The 20697-nt window shown below is 43.3% G+C and overlaps 2 protein-coding genes across 3 annotated transcripts in view; both read left to right on the forward strand.

Annotated features, from left to right (window-relative positions):
- The first annotated feature begins 1432 nt into the window (after positions 1-1432).
- Positions 1433-17032, forward strand: HAUS3 (HAUS augmin like complex subunit 3). 2 transcript variants are annotated; one of them, XM_062213726.1, is made up of 5 exons: positions 1433-1509; positions 2310-3357; positions 6002-6438; positions 8912-9140; positions 16712-17032. In XM_062213726.1, the coding sequence occupies exons 2-5, from the start codon at positions 2449-2451 to the stop codon at positions 16943-16945; spliced, it is 1809 nt and encodes a 602-aa protein (XP_062069710.1). In that variant the 5' UTR covers positions 1433-1509; positions 2310-2448; the 3' UTR covers positions 16946-17032. The 2 variants fall into 2 exon arrangements, with proteins under 2 accessions (XP_062069710.1, XP_062069709.1); XM_062213725.1 differs by having other exon boundaries at positions 1464-1509; positions 2193-3357.
- The window catches only part of POLN (DNA polymerase nu), a 205819-nt gene continuing 186576 nt past the window's right edge, over positions 1455-20697 (forward strand). Inside the window, exons 1-2 of the mRNA XM_062213723.1 lie at positions 1455-1509; positions 19027-19171. Of these exons, the coding sequence (XP_062069707.1) occupies positions 19033-19171 (139 nt within the window). The 5' untranslated portion in view covers positions 1455-1509; positions 19027-19032. The remainder of the gene's footprint in view (positions 1510-19026; positions 19172-20697) is intronic.

A 20697-nucleotide genomic window follows, 5' to 3' on the forward strand; every position in this document is an offset into this window, starting at 1 on the left:
TCCCGGCGCCTCTCGGTTCTAGCACCCCGGGTCCGTGTCTCCAGGCTGGGCACCACTCATGTTTGTTTCTCAGGTCATTTTAGCTTTTGTTAGTTTTAAAAGGATAAAGGTTCTTTAAAAAAAAAAGGGGGGGGGGGCTGACGCTGTGGCGCAGCAGGTTGAAGCCCCGACCTGCAGTGCTGGCATCCCAGATGGGCGCCGCTTCTAGTCCAGCTGCTCCTCTTCTGATCCAGCTCCAGGCTGATGGCCTGGGAAAGCAGTAGCAGACGGCCCAAGTGCTTGGGCCCCTGCACCCACGTGGGAGACCCGGAAGAAGCTCCTGGCTCCTGGCTTCGGATCAGCCCAGCTCTGGCCGTTGAGGCCAATTGGGAAGTGAACCAACGGATGGAAGACCTCTCTCTCTCTGTCTTTCAAATAAATAAAATAAATCTTAAAAAAAATATGCTAAAATAAGGATAAGGAAGACAAGAATTAATAGGAAGTATCTGAGCCTCGGGAGTAATTTGCAATATCTGCCTAGAAGCAGTCCTTTATCTCTTCTTAAAAATATTAAGAAAAACCACGCAGAGCGACGTCTGCCTAGTCACACGGAGTAGAACATTCTCTGACCAGTCACCCTGGGGTCATCTGCCCCCGGGACGAGGGCGCACTAATGACCAAAGCCCACAGCTCGCAAATTTAGCCGTGCACCTGCAGGAGACTGGCCAGCCAGCCACACGTACTCGGCAGAGATGCAAACGAACTCTGTGCCCTGTAAACAAATCTTGTCCGGCACAAGCGACAGCGCTAAGGGGCCGGTCTCGCTGGGCGGCAGATTCGCACCGAGCTCCGGTCGTGGACGCTCGGAGGCTCACAGAACTCTGCAAGGGGCATCGCGGCCGAGGCCGGCTTTTACGAGCGGTCAGGTGGGCACCTGGCACAGGCTGCTTCGGCGAAGACGCTCAGGCACGCGGTGGCCAGCCCTTACACGGCGCTGGCACGGCTGCTGGCGGGCTGCAGACCGCCCCCAGGCCGCGGACTCAGCCCCCACCACCAGCCTGGGCGTCGTCCCCCGACAGCGCCCCTGCCCCAGCGGCTTCGGGCTGCGGTGCAGGGCACGACTCCAGCTGGGGCGGAAGGCGGCTCCCGCCCACGGCCGGGAAGCGCGAGGAGCCCCGACAGGCCGCCAGGGCTCGGCTGCGGGCTGCCGGCGGCCGAGGCCCCTCGCCCGCGGCGCTCCAGAGGACAGAGCCCCGGCCCCAGGCGGCCGCCGCGGCGGACGTCGCCGCTGGGCGCTGGCAGCCAATCAGCTCGGGAGACGGCGCGGCAGGGGCGGGGCCTGCCTGCTCAGCCCCGCCCCCCAACGCGCGCTACGTCGGCCCCGCCCCCGCGTCCCCCGCCGGCGCGGACCTCCCCGCGCGAGCCCCGCCCTGCCCTCTGCGCGTGCGCGCGGCCGGCTCCCGTGAGGCCGTGCGAGGCGCGGGAGGCCGTGGCGGGCTGCTGCGAGGGCGCGAGCGGTCGCTCCCTGAGGTGAGGGCCTCGCGCGGCGGGCTCGCCGCTGCCCGTCAGCCGTGGGAGGGGCGGCCGCGACCCGTCGCCCGCTGCCTCTGTTTCCCTCGCAGGAGGTCGCGGGCTCAGTCAGGGCGGTGAGGGGCGGAGGTGGAGGGCGAGGGGCCAGGCCGTCCCGTGCCCTGGGCGTTGTGGGTGTGTGTTGTGAGCGCGCCTGCCGGTCCTAACTGGATTACAGCAGCCCCTGCCCCCCGAAAATCCGAACCCCGAGCCCAGCGGTGTCGCCCGGCGGGGGTCCGGTGGTGCCGTCGACTCGGGCCGGAGGCATTTTGACGCGATGAGCGCTTAGCTCTTGGGTGCCGCTCGAGCGGGGGGTGGTCCGCGCCCCTGGCGCGCGGCCGGAAGTCGCGGGCGCTGGGTGCGGGGGTCCGCAGGTTCGCGGTTGGTGCTAGGTGTGTCGTTGGGGCGAATGGTCAGGTGACTGGTCCTCAGAGCTGCCGCCTCTGGCTTCTGTGGGGAAGGCGGGGAGACAGGCTTTGAGCCGCACGGGTTTCCACGCGGTTACTTTGAAGTAAGAACTGTAAGAACTGTGTTGTTGCTCCACGCACTGTATTCTATTCTAAGCCTTGGGGAAGAAGGTTTTGATTGCTTTTGCAGTTCGCTAAGGAATGCCTGGATTACTTCCGTGTTTTTGTCTTCACCAGGGGTTGCGGCTACAGCTACCACTCAGCTGGTTCCAGTAGCGCGTGCTATTTATCAGTACTCCTGTTTTAAAAATACGACTGTCTTTGAGTTCTAATACTTGTTTTCTTACCCTCCAGGAGGAATCATAGATTATAAAAATTAATTTTTTTCTTCTTCATGGACTTAATGTAAAAGTTTTATTTCTATTTGCATTTATTTTCTAAAAATCAGCCTCATAAACTCATATCAGTAACGAAAAATTGGGGTCATTAAACCATGAGTTGTGGAAATGAGTTTGTGGAAACATTAAAAAAAATTGGTTATCCCAAAGCTGCTATTCTTAACGGAGAAGATTTTGACTGGCTGTTTGAGGCTGCTGAAGATGAGGCATTTCTGAAGTGGTTTTGCGGGAATGTGAGTGAACAGAATGTGCTGTGTGAAAAAGAACTGGAGGCTTTTAGTGTTCTTCAGAAATCAGGCAAGCCCGTTCTGGAAGGGGCAGCTTTGGATGAAGTTCTTAGAACTTGTAAAAGTTCTGACTTCAGGACATCCAGCCTGGATGACAAAGAGCTAGAGAAGTTAGAGGAAGAGATTCAAAGTCTCCAGAGATTAAAACACCTAAAAATCCAGCGGCGTAATCAATGCCAGTTGATGGCGTCAGTAACTAGCCACAGAGCTCTACGGTTAAACGTTAAAGAAGAAGCGGCCACAAAAAAGCTGAGGCAGAGCCAAGGAATTCTCAATGCTGTGAATGCTAAGATCAGCAGTGAGCTTCAGGCCTTTACTGATGGAATTACCAAATTGATGATGTTCTTCAGACACTCAAATTTAAGTCAAGGGACAAATCCACTGGTATTTTTATCTCAGCTTTCCTTGGAAAAATACCTGAGCCAGGAAGAGCAAAGCACAGCAGCATTAACATTATATACCAAAAAACAGTTCTTCGAAGGTGTACATGAAGTAGTTGAAAGTTCAAATGAAGAGAATTTTCAGCTGTTAGATGTACATACACCATCTGTTTGTGATAATCAAGAAATCCTTGAGGAGAGACGTCTGGAGATGGCTAGGCTGCAGCTGGCGTACATCTGTGCTCAACATCAGCTAATTCACTTGAAAGCAAGTAATTTGAGCATGAAGTCAAGTATAAAATGGGCAGAGGAGACTCTTCATGGCCTAACCATCAAGGTAAAAATAAGAAATGAGATTGGATTCATATTGCGAATGTTGTTAGGAACATGGTAATACTGTTAAAGTACCTTAGAAAGGAGGATCTAACAAGAAATTACAGTTTTTAATTTTCCCTTGTTTAGTGCTTATTTGTGATATCTGTCAATATTTCGTAGAGATAGATCCTTATAACGAGGGCAGAAATAGTAATTATAACCCCAACCACATTATCTAGTTTACTGTAAATTAAAAGTGCTTTAGTTTGTTTTCTGGATTTAGAATTTGTGTTTATTCAGAAACAGATGGAACTGAAATTTTCTTATGATTTCTGGGTAAAACAGCTGATTGCTTTATTGTGAGTAGTCTGCCTTGTTTGCTCTGACCAGAGCATGGTGCTCATGAAGTCAGTCCAGGTTCAGTGAACTGAAACCATGATTGCTGGTTGAGAGTGGATGAGTGAGTTGCAGATATTAGTCTGTATTCTTGGGAAGCTCTGTTGGTAATGTAATATGTAACTTTTCTGAACCTGAATATCAGCACCAAGTCAGTTACTGTAACTGACAAATACTTACAGGGTGAGAAGACCTGTGAGTCTGTAGAAATGGTAGCTAAAGTCAACTGAATAGGTTAAAACCTGCTGAGATAATTTTAACTTTAAGAAAATCTTAAATGACGTATTTGACTTCAATGGTAGTAATGATTTTGAATAAAACAAGCATAATATCTTTGAGTACTCTATATAAATAGTAGTAATGGCATAACAATTTCGTAATTTTTTTTAAAGATTTATTTATTTGAAAGTCAGAGTTACACAGAGAGAGGAGGGGCAGAGAGAGGGAGAGAGATCCTCCATCCAATGGTTCATTCCCCAACGGCCAGAGCTGTGTCAATCAGGAGCCAGGAGCCCCCTCTGGGTCCCCCATGCAGGTGCAGGGGCCAAAGGACCTGGGCCATCCTCCACTGCCTTCCCAGGCACAGCAGAGAGCTGGATCAGAAGTGGAGCAGCCGCTCCTGACCCTAACGCCGGCGCCCCAGGCCAGGGCATCAACCCATTGTGCCACAGCACTGGACCCAATTTAGTAATTAAAAATATATATATATTTATTTATTTGAAAGGCAAAGTTACAGAGAGAAAGAGAAAGATGTTGAGGTCTTCTGCTTCTCTCCTCAAATAGATGCAGTGGCCTGAAGCTGGGCCAGGTAGAAGCCAGGAGCTTCATCCAGGTCGCCTATGTGGGCAGCAGACCCAAGTACTTAGTCCATCCTCTGCTGCTTTCCCAGGCACATGAGCAGGGAGCTGGAAGGGAAGTAGAGCAGCTGAGACTCAAACCTGAACTGATGAGATGTTGGCATTGCAGGCTTTAACCTGCTGTGGTGTACTGGCTCTTAAAATTTAGTAATTCATTGTAGCTCTACTCTTTTTTTTTTTAAGATTTACTTATCTGGCCGGCACTGTGGCTCACTTGGCTAATCCTCCGCCTGCGACGCCGGCACCCCAGGTTCTAGTCCCGGTTGGGGCGCCGGATTCTGTCCCGCTTGCTCCTCTTCTGGTCCAGCTCTCTGCTGTGGCCTGGGAAGGCAGTGGAGGATGGCCCAAGTGCTTGGGCCCCTGTACCCACATAGGAGACCAGGAGAAAGCACCTGGCTCCTGGCTTTGGATCGGTGCAGTAAGCCGGCCGTAGCGGCCATTTGCGGGGTGAACCAATGGAAGGGAGATCTTTCTGTCTCTCTCTCTGTGTCTAACTTTGTCCAAAAAAAAAAAAAAAAAAAAAAGATTTATTATTTATTTGAAAGAGTTACAGAGAGGCAGAGGCAGAAAGGGAAAGGTCTTTCATACGCTGGTTTACTCCCCAAATGGGTGGATCAAAAGCCAAGAAGCTGAGCTTCCTCCAGGTCTCCCACATAGGTACGGTGAATCAAGGACTTTGGCAGTCTTCCTCTGCTTTCCCAGGCGCATTAGCAGGGAGTGGATTGGAAGTGGAGCAGCCAGGACTGCCTGTATGGGATGGCGGCATTGAAATGGCGATTTGGGGCCGGCGCTGTGGCGCAGCGGGTTAATGCCCTGGCCTGAAGCGCCAGCATCCCATATGGGCACTGGTTCTAGTCCCAGCTGCTCCAATTCCGATCCAGCTCTTTGCTATGGCCTGGGAAAGCAATAGAAGATGGCCCAAGTCCTTGGGCCCCTGCACCCGTGTGGGAGACCCGGAAGAAGCTCCTGGCTCCTGGCTCCGGATCAGCCCAGCTCTGGCCGTTGAGGCCAATTGGGAAGTGAACCAACAGATGGAAGACCTCTCTCTCTCTCTCCCTCCCTCCCTCCCTCCCTCCCCCCCTCCCTCCCTCCCCCCCTCTCCCTCTCTCTCTCTCTCTCCCTCTCCCTCTCTCTCTGCGTAACTCTGACTCTCAAGTAAAAAATAAATTAAAAAAAAAAAGAAGTTGCGACTTTACCCCCTATGGCACATTGCCAGCCTCAGCTTTACTCTTTTCTTAGTGAACATGTTTCCTTTTTACACTGTAATTTTGGTTTATGCTAATATATACTTACTCACTGAACATATTATATGACCACTTACATGGAAAGTGGGATTAATTTTATAACTGTTTGAAGTTTAAACCTAGACTTTGAAATGCAGCTGAAATGTAGTTGTTTTTTTTGTGTGTGTAGGCTGTTGGCAAAGAAAATTTGAGCACTAAAATTTCTAACTTCAACAATGAGATTCTGAAACTTGAAGAACAAATCACTCATATGAAAGACAGAAGTTTGCCTGCTGTGATAAAAGAAAATGCCCAGTTACTGAACATGCCAGTTGTAAAGGGAGACTTTGATTTGCAAATTGCTAAACAAGATTATTACACAGCAAGACAAGAGTTAGTTTTACATCAGTTGATAAAACAAAAGGCATCATTTGAACTTGTACAGCTATCATATGAAATTGAATTGAGAAAGCATTGGGACATATTTCGTCAGCTTGAAAATCTGGTTCAAGAACTTAGTCAAAGTAACATGATACTGTACCAGCGATTGGAAATGTTAACAGATCCATCAGTCTCTCAGATAAATCCAAGGAATACCATTGATACCAAGGATTATTCTACTCATAGGTGTGTATGCTTTATTTCCTTAGTAATTTTTCTTTTGGTTTTGTAAAATACTAGGGATTTTGAGCCACATTTTTGGATATTTAAGAAATTTTTAAAATATTTATTTGAAAGGCAGAGTTAGAGAGAGAGGTATAGACACAAAGAAATATCTTCCATGTGCTGGTCCACTCTCCAAATGGGTACAGTAGTCAGGACTGGGTCATACTGAAGCCAGGAACCTCCTTCTGGTCTCCCATGTGGGTACAGGAACCCAAGCTCTTGGGCCATCCTCCACTGCTTTCCCAAGCACATCAGCAGAGAGCCGGATCAGAAGTGGAAGAGCTGGGAGTTGAAAGTAGAACAGCTGGGAGTTGAACTGGCACCCATATGGGACCCCTGGCAAGGCAGGTGGTGGTTTTGTTTGGCCCTCTAATTCTCTCCTACTTTTCTTCTGTATGCCTCTTTAAAAAAAATTTTTTTTTCTTTTGAACTTGGGTGGATTGGTTGGAAGAATATTTCCAAGATTTTATTCCCTTTTAGATAGCATTATTTAGATAATTTAGTTTAGATTTGGGGCAGGAAGTGTGAATACAGCTTGATACACTACTCATAGATACTGCTGGGCAAGGAGTTGACTGTGTTTGGAGAAAGTAATAATAGAGGATAAAACTTCTTTTTCAAAGATTTATTTACTTAATTAAAAGGCAGAGTGACTGAGAGGGAAAGAGGTCTTCCATCCACTGGTTCACTCCTCAAATTACCACAACAGCCATTATTGGGCCAGGCCATAGCCAGGAGCCAGGAGCCAGGAACTCTATCCTTGACTCCCCCATGAGTGGCAGGGGCCCAGTTACTTGGGTCATTTTCTGCTGCCTTCCCAGGCTCATTAGCAGGAAGCTGGATTGGAGCAACCAGGACTCTAATCAGCACCCATATGGATTTTGGATGCTTAACCTGCTGTGCCACAATGCCAGTCCCCAAACTTATTTCTGCCCCTAGTCAGAGGAATCACTGAGAATGAATGTGAGGGGCTGGCGCTGTGGTGTAGAGGGTTAAAGCCCCAGCCTGCAGCACTGGCATCCCATATGGGCACTGGTTTGAGTCCCGGCTACTCCAATCCAAGTCTCTGCTGTGGCTACTGCCTAGTAGAAGATAGACCAAGTCCTTGGGTCCCTCTACTCGCATGGAGACCTGGAAGAAGCTCCTGGCTTCAGATCAGCTCACTCTGGCCATTGCAGTCATTTGGAGAGTGAACTAGCGCATGGAAGGACCCTCCCCCCCCCCCCCAGCTTTACCTCTCTCTCTGTCTTTCAAATAAATTAATTAATGAAATATATCTTTAAAAAAAAAAAAAGGAATGTGAGCTCCCAAGTCTTTTCTGAATGTTTAAGCAATTGATGGTACGATACTGTAATGGGAGGGCTTAAGTAATCTTAAAATCTCAAAAATCTAGGTCATATTCCTTATTTTTCTATAGCACTAGAAAAAATTGCCTAATGCTTTTATTTTCTTATTAATGAAATGAAGGACTTGGATAGGGCTCCCTCATTGCATAATTTCAGGGGCTGCCAGAGACATGATCTGTGTGAATGGTGCCTCCTGGAATTGTGTAGTTAGGTCCCACAGGACAATAATTGGCAGCCTTAGGCTTTTATGAAGTCTGTTGTTACAACTTGTTAAAATTTCTTTTTAATTCTGAGAAGAACAGACCCTTTTTGTCAGATGTGTATGGAAGGTGCTGCCTTAGATTTTTCCATATACCCTGTAGAATAATGGATTTTTCTAGTATTAATATTTGAAGTAATAATAGTGATCTCATGGCTCATCAAGTTCTTTGTCTTTTTTTAATAAACAGTTTCCCTCTCTTTCCTGTTTGCATTGTTTTTTATTTTTTCACTTAGTCTGTCTGGAAGGTAAGTACTGTATGGTAGAAGGTAGTAAGACTAGGCATCTATCGAATTGTTATTATAGCTATTCATGTCGCTCTTTGCTGCTTTACACTTCACATTGTTTACATTATCAGTTTTTCTCCTAAGTACTTCCTTCAAATCCTGTAAAATGAAGCGGCACTAACATGCAGAAAGAAAACTCAAATCTAGATGTTCTGTGTCAAGCTCATTGCTATTTCTACTGCATCCTGCTTGTATTCTGTGAAAGAAGTGTTTTCTTGGGAGGTATCTCTGAAACACATCTTGTTTGAAGTAAGTTAAGACAGTTAAGTGAAGAATTTTGTATCTAAAACTTGGAAGATGGGAGAAACTAGAGATCAAGTGTAATAGGAGCATATCATTTTTGCTGCAATAGTTAGAATATGTGTTTCTGTACTGAAGTAGGATTATAGTTGAAATGGTTTCACTTGGTTGATTTTAGCAAATGAATATTTTTAACTTGTCACTTTGCTGCCCCTGCAAATGCCTTAATACAGTGGATTTTAATTTTGAAAACCATACTGACTTGAGAATTTTACCCTATAATTTTTATTTTTACATCTTAGGCTTTATCAACTTTTAGAGGGAGAGAATAGGAAGAAAGAATTGTTCATAACACATGGAAACCTGGAGGAAGTGGCTGAGAAACTGAAACAGGATGTTTCTTTACTACGTGATCAGTTGGCAGTATCAGCTCAAGAGCATTCGTTCTTCCTGTCCAAACTGAATAGTGATGTGGACATGCTTTGTGATGCTTTGTATCAAGGAGGAAATCAGCTTTTGCTTAGTGATCAGGTGGGTATCTGCCATAGAGATTAAAAATCTTTTTTAAAAATGTTCAATGTTAAAGGTACTAATTAGGAAAATATTACCTCAATCTCATTGCACATCTAGTTTTTTTCACATACACCTTTCCAGGCAGTTTTGATCAGAATGGTAGAAGTTAAAAATGTGTAAGGTTTTTCAGACACATAAAAGGTTAATATAACATTTATGCCAAGAATTGAAAAAATAAAATTATGCTATCCCTCTGTTCATTTGCTCATCTTAACAAATAGAGGGTTGCCATTTTATCTTTAAAATCCTGTGTGTACTTAATGGGTACACGCACCTCCTAATAGAATTCCCCTTTCTTCTTACTTATATGTGTGTGTGTTGTGTGTGCTTAAAAGATTTATTTATTTATTTAAGAGGCAGAGTTAGAGAGAGGGGAAGAGACAGAGAGGTCTTCCACCCCTTGGTTCACTCCTCAAACGGCTGCAATTTCCAGAGCTGGGCTGATCCAAAGCCAGGAGTCAAGAACTTCCAGTGGGTCTCCCACATGGGTGGTTTTTTTTTTTGTTTGTTTTTAATACAGTTTCACTTCTTTCTTTCCTATTTGCATTGTTTTTTATTTTTCTCTCTTAGTTCTGCCTGGAAGTTAAGTAGTAAATGGACAGAAGGTAGTAAGAATAGGCATTTTTTTCGCTTGTTTGTTTTCTAAGATTTATTTATATGAAAGGCAGAGTTAGAGGGAGAGACAGGTCTTCCATCCTCTGGTTCACTCCCAAATGGCTGCAGTGGCTGGAGCTGGGCCAATTCAAAGCCAGGATCTTCTTCTGGTTCTCCCACGTAGGTTCAGGGACCCAAACATTTGGGCCATCTTCCACTGCTTTCCCAGGCCAGCAGCAGGGAGGTGGATTGGAAGTGGGGCACCTGGGACTCAAACACCCATATGGAATGCTGGCACCACAGGTGGAGGCCTAACCTACTAAGTACCAGCGCTGCCCTCTGGAGTGTACTAATTTAAGATACTTACCTTTCTGGTAAAGGGAATCTCTTAACATTATGAAATCCTCCTTAAATGTCTTTGCCTTCAAGTCTGTTTTGTTCCATACTACAGGCACAGACAGTTCTTATCTGCAAACTAGTAAAAAGCCCTAGACTCTTTGGACAACCCAGGAGATTCCTATCTGGACTGTAATTCTGAGCAAGGGCTCTTCCCTATCTGGGCCAGTCTGATTGGATTCCCTTTGGGTCCTCAGCTTATTACTGAGATGGCCTTCTCTTAAAGTTTGTACCTTCTCTGGATCCTGATTTCTCTCCCATTCATCTTGCTAGACTAATAAGCCAGGGATTGGCAATTGACCTTAGAGTAAAGCTGCTCCTGGGCTCTCTTTCCATTTCAGTTATTATAGGGACTTGTAGCTCCAAGTCTCATCTCTATTACTTTTAGGAAGCTTTTATTTATTATTTATTTTTAAAGATTATTTTTTCAAAAGGCAGAGTGACCATCTGCTGCCTTCCCATGTGCATTAGCAGGAAGGTGGACCAGAAGTAGAGGAGCTGGGACTTGAACTGGTACTCTGATAAGAAACGCTGGCAGCTTTGCAAGCAACAGATAACCCACTGTGCTTTTATTTTGTTTAATTTTAAAAATTAGCATTTTAAATCGTTTCCTGTGGGAAGATTGATTTGAAAAGCTGCCCTTTTTTTTTTTTTAAAGATTTATTTATTTAATTGAAAGAGTTACACAGAGGGGAGAGGCAGAGAGAGAGAGAGAGGTCATCCATCCGCTGGTCCATTCCCCAAATAGTTTCAATGGCCAGAGCTGGGCCAATCTGAAGCCAGGAGCCTGGAGCTTTCTCTGGGTGTCCCATGCAGGTGCAGGGGCCCAAGGGCTTGGGCCATCTTCCACTGCTTTCCCAGGCCAGAGCAGAGAGCTGGATTGGAAGTGGAGCAGCCAGGACTCAAACTGGCACCCATATGGGATACTGGTGCTGCAGGCTGCAACTTTACTAGCTACGCCACAGGGGCGGCCCCTGCCCTTTAAGTGTATATTTCATCAGCATTAAGTACGTTTACTTTGTTGTGCAACCATGATGGCTCTCTTTCTAGAACTTTTCATCCCAACCGGAAACTCTGTACCTATTAAACAGTAACTCCCTATTCCTCCCTCCCTGCAGCTCCCCTTCTGCTTTCTATCTCTGTGGATTTCCCTACTCCAGGAACCTCATTTAAGTGGAATCCAACATTTGTCCCTTTGTCACTGGCTTATTTCACTTAGCATAATGTTTTCAAGGTTCATGCATGTTGCATGTGTCAGAATGTATTCCTGTGTCTCACACAGACATCACATGTTCTTTATCTGTTGATGACACCAGGATTGATTTCACTTTTTGACTGTTCTGGAAAATACTACAAACATTGGTTTACAGGTGTATTTGAGTTACTGCTTTAATTTCTTCTGGCTGTCTACCTAGGAAGGGCCTCGCTGGACAATGGTAATCCTTGGCTTGATTTTTTGAGGACGTTGCCTGTTTTCTTTTTCTGCAGCCAGTACATCATTAATGTATGAGGGTTCCAATTTCTCCACATATTCAGCAACACTTGCTGGTCTAATGGGTGTAAATTAGTATCTGCTTAGCTTTTTGAAAGATCAACCATTACTGACCTTACTTTATTTTCTTTAAGATTTATTTTGAAAGAATTAGAGGGAGAGAGAGAAACATCTTCCATCCACTGGTTAACTCCAGATGGCTGCAATGGCCAGGCCGGAGCCAGGAGCCTCATTTGGGTTTCCTACATGGGTGCCAGGGGCCCAAGCACTTGGGCCATCTTCTGCTTTTCCCAGGTCATTAGCAGGGAGTTGGATTAAAAATGAAGCAGTTGGGACATGAACTGGTGCCCATATGGGATGCTGGCATTAAAGGCAGTGGTTTTACCTACCAGCAGCCACAACACAACACTGGCCGCTGATCTTACATTTTTGGTTCATTAGAGAAATATTTTAAGAATTTCCAATGTGATGATGGATTTGAAAATATTTCCATTTAATCCTATAAATTTTTTCTTTATTTTTGATATATTTTGCAAGTTACATACATGCATTTAGCATTACATGATCTTCTCTATGCCTATAATGCTTTTTATTTTGGTACTCTTGTCTCATACTAATATTCTTGTGCCATCTTTCTTTTTGTTAATAATTGTGAGATACAGTTTTTCTTTTACTTACATATTTTCTTCTCAACAGCATTATGTTTTTGTTTTTTTGTTTTTGTTTTTTGTTTTGTTGACAGGCAGAGTGGGCAGTGAGAGAGACAGAGAGAAAGGTCTTCCTTTTGCAGCTGGTTCACCCTCCAATGGCTGCCACGGCTGGCGCGCTGCAGCCAGCACACCGCGCTGATCCGAAGCAGGGAGCCAGGTGCTTCTCCTGGTCTCCCATGCTGGTGCAGGGCCCAAGGACCTGGGCCATCCTCCACTGCACTCCCCGGGCCACAGCAGAAAGCTGGCCTAGAAGAGGGGCAACCGGGACAGAATCCAGTGCCCCGACCGGGACTAGAACCTGGTGTGCCAGCGCCGCAAGGCGGAGGATTAGCCCATTGAGCCACGGTGCCAGCCTAACAGCATTATGAAATAAACAGTTTTATTCTACTTTTCTTATATTTTAAGTTTATAGTGCTCTAACTGAGCCATAATTTCTGTAACCATTCCAGCGGACATTATGATTCTTTTTTTTTCTTTTGTTCTCTAGCAACATTATGTATGGATGGAGTTCAGGTTTTTTTTTTTTTTTTTTTTTAGAAATTTATTTTATTTATTTGAAAGAGTTACAGAGAGAGGTAGAGATGGAGGGAGAGAGTTCTTCCATACACTGGTTCATTCCCCAAGTGACCACAATGGTTGGCGCTGAGCCCATCCAAAGCCAGGAGCCAGGAGCTTCTTCTGGGAGCAGGGCCCAAGCACTTGGGCCATTCTCCATAGCTTTCCCAGGCACATTAGCAGGGAGCTGGGTCGGAAGTGGAGCAGCTGGGACTTGAGCTAGTGCCCATATGGGATGCTGGCACTGTGCCATAGTGCTGGCCCTGGGAATTTTTTTTCTTCTTTTGTATTAAAATAAACATCTTATAAATTCCATTTCCTATGAACTTTTGAAAGTATCCTTGTATATCTTTGTATATATACAAATGTGTTGTTGGGTGCTTTAATTTGGATAAATTCTCAGAATCATTGGGGTTTTTTGGGTATACACTTTTTTTTTTTTTTTTTTTTTGCCGTTTATTGCCTTATTACTTTCTTCATTTTAATTTTTAAAGATTTATTTATTTGAAAGGTAGAGTTAGAGAATGAGACAGAGATGTCTTCCACCCACTGGTTCACTCTCCAGATGGCCTCAAGGACCTGGACTGGACCAAAGCCAGGAGCTTCTTCCAGGTCTCCAGTGTGAGTGCAGGGGTCCCAAGCATTTGGGCCACCCTCTGCTGCTTTCGCAGGTGTATTAGCAGGGAGCTGGGTCAGGAGTGGAGCAGCAGGGACTCCAGCCAGTGCCCATATGGGATGCTGCTTCATAGGCAGCAGCTTTACCTGCTTTACCACAGTGCTGGCCCTGCCATATTGCTTTCTAAAGGAATTGTATGTATTTATAGCTTCTAGCACTATTTAAGTGTTTATTAGACATCATATGAATTATGAGTTGCTAATAAGAAAAAACTCTGAATATGCTTACATAATACTTTTTACACTTACTAGAGAAGATCTTTTAGACACAGGTAGACATAGATGATTATCTTATCCCTCTTGAACGTAGCCAGTTAAAATGGTTGGGGGGGGGGCAGCACTGTAGCACAGCGGGTTAAAGCCCCAGCCTGCAGTGCCGGCATCCCATGTGGGTGCTGGGGGTGGGAGGGCTAGCCAAAAACAGTCACACAGTGCTTTCAATTGTAAGATGCATCTTGATTTCAGTTGTAAGATCATCTTGATTACCCCCTCCTCCTCCCCCCCTCCCCTCCCCCTCCCCTTATGATCCGGCTCTCAGCTATGGCCTGGGAAGACTTCTCTCTCTCTCTGCCTCTCCTTCTCTATGTAACTCTGACTTTCAAATAAATAAATAATTATTAAAAAAAAAAAAAAAAGGTTGGGGGGGCGGCGTTGTGGCATAGTGGGTAAAACCGCCGCTTGCAGTGCTGGTATACCATATAGGTGCTGGTTCGAGACCCAGCTGCTCTACTCCTCATCCAGCTCTCTGCTATGGCCTAGAAAAGCAGTGGAAGATGGCCCAACATGGGCCGACATGCACCGACATGGGAGTCCCAGAAGAAGCTCTTGGCTTTGGATTAGCACAGCTCTGGCCGTTGAGGCCAACTGGGAAGTGAACCAGCAGATGGTAGACCTCTCTCTGTCTCTCTCTTTGCCTCTCTTTCTCTCTCTGTGTAATTCTGACTTTCAAAAAGAAAAAATCTTAAAAAAACATGGTTAGGGTATTTCTATACCTTCACATTACATTAACTCAGAGTTGTCTGTATTTTTCCACATCATACATCAAAAATGTTGTTGAAAAGCATTTTAAAGAGTAGTCAGAGGGAGCCAATGCTGTGGTGTAGCGGGTAAAGCCACCACCTGTAGTGCCTGCATCTCATGTGGGCATCTGTACCCCATGTGGATGCCTGTTCAAGTACTGGCTTCTCCTCTTCTGATCCAGCTCTCTGCTATGACCTAGGAAAGTGGTAGAGGAATCTTTTTTTAAAAAAGAAAAAAGGCCGGTGCCGCAGCTCAATAGGCTAATCCTCCACCTCGGCGCCGGCACACTGGGTTCTAGTCTGGTCGGGGCGCCAGATTCTGCGCTGGCCGCAGTGGCAATTTAGGGGGTGAACCAACAGAAGGAAGACCTTTCTCTCTGTCTCTCTCTCACTGTCTAACTCTGCCTGTCAAAAAAAAAAAAAAAAAAAAAAAGGCGGGGTGGGGGGGCCTAGCCAGAAACAGTCACACAGTGCTTTCAGTTGTAAGATGCATCTTGAGGCCAGCGCCGTGGCTCACTAGGCTAACCCTCCGCCTTGCGGCGCCAGCACACCGGGTTCTAGTCCCGGTTGGGGTACCGGATTCTGTCCCGGTTGCCCCTCTTCCAGGCCAGCTCTCTGCTGTGGCCGGGGAGTGCGGTGGAGGATGGCCCAAGTCCTTGGGCCCTGCACCCCATGGGAGACCAGGATAAGCACCTGGCTCCTGCCATTGGATCAGTGCGATGCGCCGGCCGCAGCGCGCCAACCATGGCGGCCATTGGAGGGTGAACCAACGGCAAAAGGAAGACCTTTCTCTCTGTCTCTCTCTCACTGTCCACTCTGCCTGTCCAAAAAAAAAAAAAAAAAAAAAAAAAAAAGATGCATCTTGATTTCAGATATTTTTTAAAAAATGCATCCTAGAATTATTAAAATATGGTAAGTTCACTATGTCATTAATGCTTTTCTCTGGCTCAATATGGTATAAAATGCCTTATAAATTTTTAACTTATATTTTTATTAAGTAAAATGTATTTTGGTATTTGTAGGATTATTTTAGCAATTGTAAACTCTTTAATATTTAATTGAAATTAAAGGTGAGTTGTTTTTTCAGTGTATCCATTGTAGTCAGTTTTTCTTGAAGGAGACCAGTAAATGTATAATGTCAAAATTACTTGATTTTTTTAAAGAAATGTAATTTAAGGGACAGGCATGGGCATGGTAGATTAAGCTGCTGATGGAGACACCCACATTGTATTTGAAGTACCTGCTTTGCGTCATGACTGTTCTGCTTCTAATCCATCTTCCTGCTGATATGCTTAGAAGGCAGCAGACGATGGCTCAAGTACTTGGTCCTTGCCTCCCATCTGGGAGACCTAGATGGAATTCCTGGCTCCTGATTTTGGCCTGTCCCATCCTGGGCTATGCAGGCATTTGGGGAGTGAATCATGGGATAGATCTCTGCCTCTCTGCCTTTTTTTTTTTAAAGATTTATTTATTTGAAAGGCAGAGTTAGAGAGGCAGAAGCAGAGAGAGAGAGAGATATCGTCCATCCTCTGGTTAATTCCCTAAGTGGCCACAATGGCCAGAGCCAGGCTGATCCAAAGCCAAGAGTTAGGAGCTGCTCCCAGGTCTCCCACAGGGGTGCATGGGCCTAAGGACTCAGACCTAGAGCATAGCAGAGAGCTGGATTGGAAGTGGAGCAGCTGGGACTTGAACGGGTGCGCGTATGGGATGCCGGCACTGCAGGCGGTGGTTTTACCTGCTATACCACAGAGCCAGCTCCCACTGTGTGTCTTTCAAATAAATAAATCAGCCTTAAGAAGAAGCTGGAAAAAAAAAAACTGAAACATGCTTAGCACATGGTATGTACTCAGTAGTATTTGTTGAATATATAGATATAGCAGTTTACAAGTATTCTTCAAACCACTTAAAATTAATGTTACAATTAATCTTACATAGAATTTACATTATACCTGTTTAGATTTTTAATTGAGGATTATTTATTGCTAAAATTGTGAAAATATACTAAAATCATTAAGAGTCATGTAAAATTTTTAATTAGGATAGGGATAAAGCTGTTGAATTGAAAGCATTTTTATTTTCTTCTTTTAGAAATTAATGGAACAGTTTCATCATGTGGAATCTCAGCTCAATAAGCTAAACCATCTCCTTACTGATATTCTTGCTGATGTGAAGACAAAAAGAAAAATTTTGGCAACTAATAAATTGCATCAAATGGAAAGAGAATTATATGTACATTTTTTAAAAGATGAAGATTATCTGAAAGAGATGGTGGAGAATTTAGAAAATCAATCAAAGATTAAGGCTGTTGCTCTTGAAGATTGAAAATTAGTAAAAACTGAATCTATTACGCATACTATCTTTTTAAATGTTTTATATATTAAGAGAATATATTTAATAAACACATTTTTAAATTCAAGGTCAATGGAATATTTCATTTAATGAATTCAAGTATTACATCAGTTTTTTCCTTATTTAATATGTTTGTTCAAAGTAATAATGCTTTTTATGACTTGAACATTTACTTGTACTTAGTCCTGGGAATGCTTTTACTTACAGGGAAAAAGCATTATTGTATAATGCAAATATTTTTTAATATGGTAATAACCCCTTTACTTTTTTTTGAAAATGGAAAATATCTACTGTTAAGTATTTTAAAAATTTGTTGAGGCAGCATTTCTAAATCTGTAGCCCTTCATACGGTAGTTTCCCTTACCCATAGCTTAACCTTTTGTTTTAGTTACCTGGGGTTAGCTGAAGTCTAAAAATATTGAATAGAAAATTCCAGAGATAAAGTTTGTGAACTTTAACTTGTGTACTGCCTGAGTAGCATGACAAAGTCTTGAACTGGTCACTTCATCCCACCCAGGAGTTGAATCATCCCTTTGTAGAATGTATCCACATTGTATGCTGCCTGCCTAGGTCACTAAGTAGCCATCTTGGTTATCATATATAGGAATCAGTACTATCAGTGGTTTCAGGCATCCACTGGGAGTCTTGGAAAATAGCCCCCCCATGGATAAAAGGGGACTTCTGTATATGTAAAAGCCCAGTCCCTCATATTCATTATAAGGTTAAATTCTGCCACTCAGACTATTTCCCTGTAGTCCCCTGCTCTAGACTTTACGGTTGTTTGAATGTCGCTACTTGCACCCCAGAATACAGGGCTCCATTGGCCATTCATTTTAGGGACTGGGCTCTGGAGCCTCAAAGTTTCTGCAGAACAGATTTTAGCAGTGCTTTTGCTTTAGTGCAACTTACACGTCAGAAGTGACTTTGAAATCAAATTTAGAATTTGAACTTTAAAATTCCATTAAATTGATTACTCAAAGGAGGCACAATATTTTGATCAGTTTCTCAGGTAGTAGTGTACTATTTGGATAATTCAAAAATAGTTTAAGAACTGGTATAAAATAACGTGAGGTAGCTTATAAGTTACTACCTCAAATGCTTCTTGAGTGCCCCAATTTAAACATGACCCATGTTAAATATGATGTGAGGATTATAGAAAATACCTTCAAGAGTATTCTTGACCTGCTTGTGACTTGAGAAGCTTAATGTCTAAACTACACATTTCAGGTGGCCTTTGGGACTTTTCAGCTATAAACATCAGGAAATGGAAATGTGCATGTTTGACAGAGAGCACTGTTAATTTTTGTAATCTTAAGTAAAAATATTTTGCCGTTTATTGCATTAGCATATTTTTAAGTGTGTGTTAAGTAAATATAAAGTAAACCTTAATATAGATGAAAATTTTGTAGCAGTAGATTTTGTCTAAAATTTTGCTATCCTTCTCACTTTTCTCAACTTGAATGACTTCATTTTTTCCTATTCTGTCTTGGTGTAAGAGAATTAAAATTTTTCTTTTCTTCAATAAGGTAGAAAAATGTCACCTGATTTCCTGGCTTATGGTAGTAAATTCTGTTTAAATTAGTGTCAGCTATGTTAGATGTGTGAGCAGGTGCTTGACCTGGACTGTCCTTACCTAGGCCTTCGCCTGCTCCATCCATGGGCTGGTAGGGCTGAGGAGTGCAAGGACTGGGGGTTGTGTGTCTGCCAAAATTATCAAGTCAGTTGTTTCGTGTTACTAGATTTGCATGTCAAGGTTAGTAACAGTCATTTTTTGAACTTCAGCAAGTATTTGGATAGATTGCTTGTTTTGATATTGGTTTACTAGAAATTAAGTTCTTGTTCTTTACTGTGACAACCTGATTGAGCCTCTATTTGACTTTCTTCTTACTATCCTTTCTGTATTATGGCATGAATGATACCTATGTCCTCCCATAGCTATTAATACAGACTTAGCAAATGACAGTCTTGGTACCTGAGTTTTGCAAATAATTGTGTTTCTTATTTTAAAGTGTTAGAATATGTGAATATTTATCTTCTGTTAATCTTGCATTTAGGATTTTATGAAAATGGAAAATTATGAGGCATTTGTAGGCTTTGAGCTCTGTAAGACACCACTCTCCAGTATTGCTCAGAAGATTATGTCTGCTATGCGTTCAGGTGATTTAGTTGATTCTAACAATGGGGGAGACAATACAAATAGTAAGTATTTTTTATGAAATTGTTACCTTGCGCTTCAATTAATGTTAAGACTAAGAATTGAAAATGAAATACATATATAGCAAAATTATTCCATAATGACTTGATATTATGTAGGGAAGTTCCACGCCTGCAAACAAATGCAATCCAGCTCTCATCCCCCTCATTCTCATTTAGTGCTGACTGAGCTTCTGCTCACTAAAATTACTCTTTCTGCTTTAAGCAATTTTACCAAATTTTACTGCTTTAAACATAATTACTAAAATTAACTCTTACTGCTTTAAACATTTAAAACTATTCTTTGTTATAGGCATTTCTGTGAAACATTCCCATAGAATATAGGGATTAAAGTATTTTCAAAATACTTTGTGCTTGTTGCTTCAGACCTGGCCCTTGTATCATGAAATCTGCGCATAGTATTGCTACTGTGTGTGGTGAACTGGTAGTATACATACTACATTCCCACAGAAATGTGAAAACTTGTAGGTGGCAAAGATCTATGGAACTGTGTATATGTGTTTATGACGTGATATGATAGTAAAAGCAGTGGCATGGTTACAAGTGTGGCTGAAATGTTTGTGACAGTTTTTACTATTAGGGAAGCAGTTTTCATTCTAAATTTGCAAGTCTGGGCCAATAATTTGTGGTTTGTTTCTTTTCCTAGAGTAAGTTATAAATGAGTGAGATCCAGTTGAGTAATTAGATTCAGATGAAATAATGGAGGGGCTTGCCAAATACTAGGACAAAAGCTGTGGTAAACATGATTACAACATTGATTAAGATACAGTAGCACTTAACATTGCACTGTACTTCTGTTTATGTGCCTTCTTATACTAAAAGTCACTGTTAAACCATGAAGAATTTTTGGCTGTGGACTATGTACCAAGCAATTTGTAGTGTTTTAGAAGGAAGTATTAATATCCTCTCTATCTCCTCTGAAATACTGTTGCTTTCTAAGTACATTGTCTTAACTTCCAGAATTCTTACTGATTCATTTATTATTTCCTATACTTTAAAAAACAATTAGAGCTGTTTGCTTTTGACAGAAGTAGAAATATACTTCCCTTCTGAAACTAATAATTATGAAATGCCTCTGTTAATTATAACGTGACTGTTGAAAAATTTGTGTCAGTTATCTTGTCTCATATGAACTCTTATCATGCTCCTAAAATATTCTGTGAAAATTCTTATTTTTAATAAAGTTATTGAGAAGATAATAGGAAAAATATTCTACCACCCAGCTTTTTCATCACTGTAATGGAACACCTGAGGCAGCCGACTTTATAAAGGGAAGAAGCTAATTTTGGTCCTGGTCTAAGAACCTTGCCTTGTCTGCTGGTGGCTGCTTTGCTATCAGCACCCTGAGGCAGCTAGAGCATCACAGGCAAGGCGTAGGGACTACTGTGTCTGTGGTCTCTTAAAGCCACAGGACTCAATCATGGGGCTCCACTCCAGTAGCCCAATCTAATCATTTCCCAAAAGCATCAGTCCCCTGCTCTCCCCTCAGAAAACCCCACTGTGTAGTAAGT

The sequence above is a fragment of the Lepus europaeus genome, chromosome 16 (genome assembly GCF_033115175.1).
Source record: "Lepus europaeus isolate LE1 chromosome 16, mLepTim1.pri, whole genome shotgun sequence".
Classification (NCBI taxonomy): Eukaryota; Metazoa; Chordata; class Mammalia; order Lagomorpha; family Leporidae; genus Lepus; species Lepus europaeus.

Coding starts and splice junctions, on each gene's coding strand:
- HAUS3 (XM_062213726.1), top strand. CDS start 2,449: ATGAGTTGTGGAAATGAGTTTGTGGAAACATTAAAAAAAATTGGTTAT. Junction 3,358..6,001: donor TTCATGGCCTAACCATCAAG/GTAAAAATAAGA, acceptor TTGTGTGTGTAG/GCTGTTGGCAAAGAAAATTT. Junction 9,141..16,711: donor AGCTTTTGCTTAGTGATCAG/GTGGGTATCTGC, acceptor TTCTTCTTTTAG/AAATTAATGGAACAGTTTCA.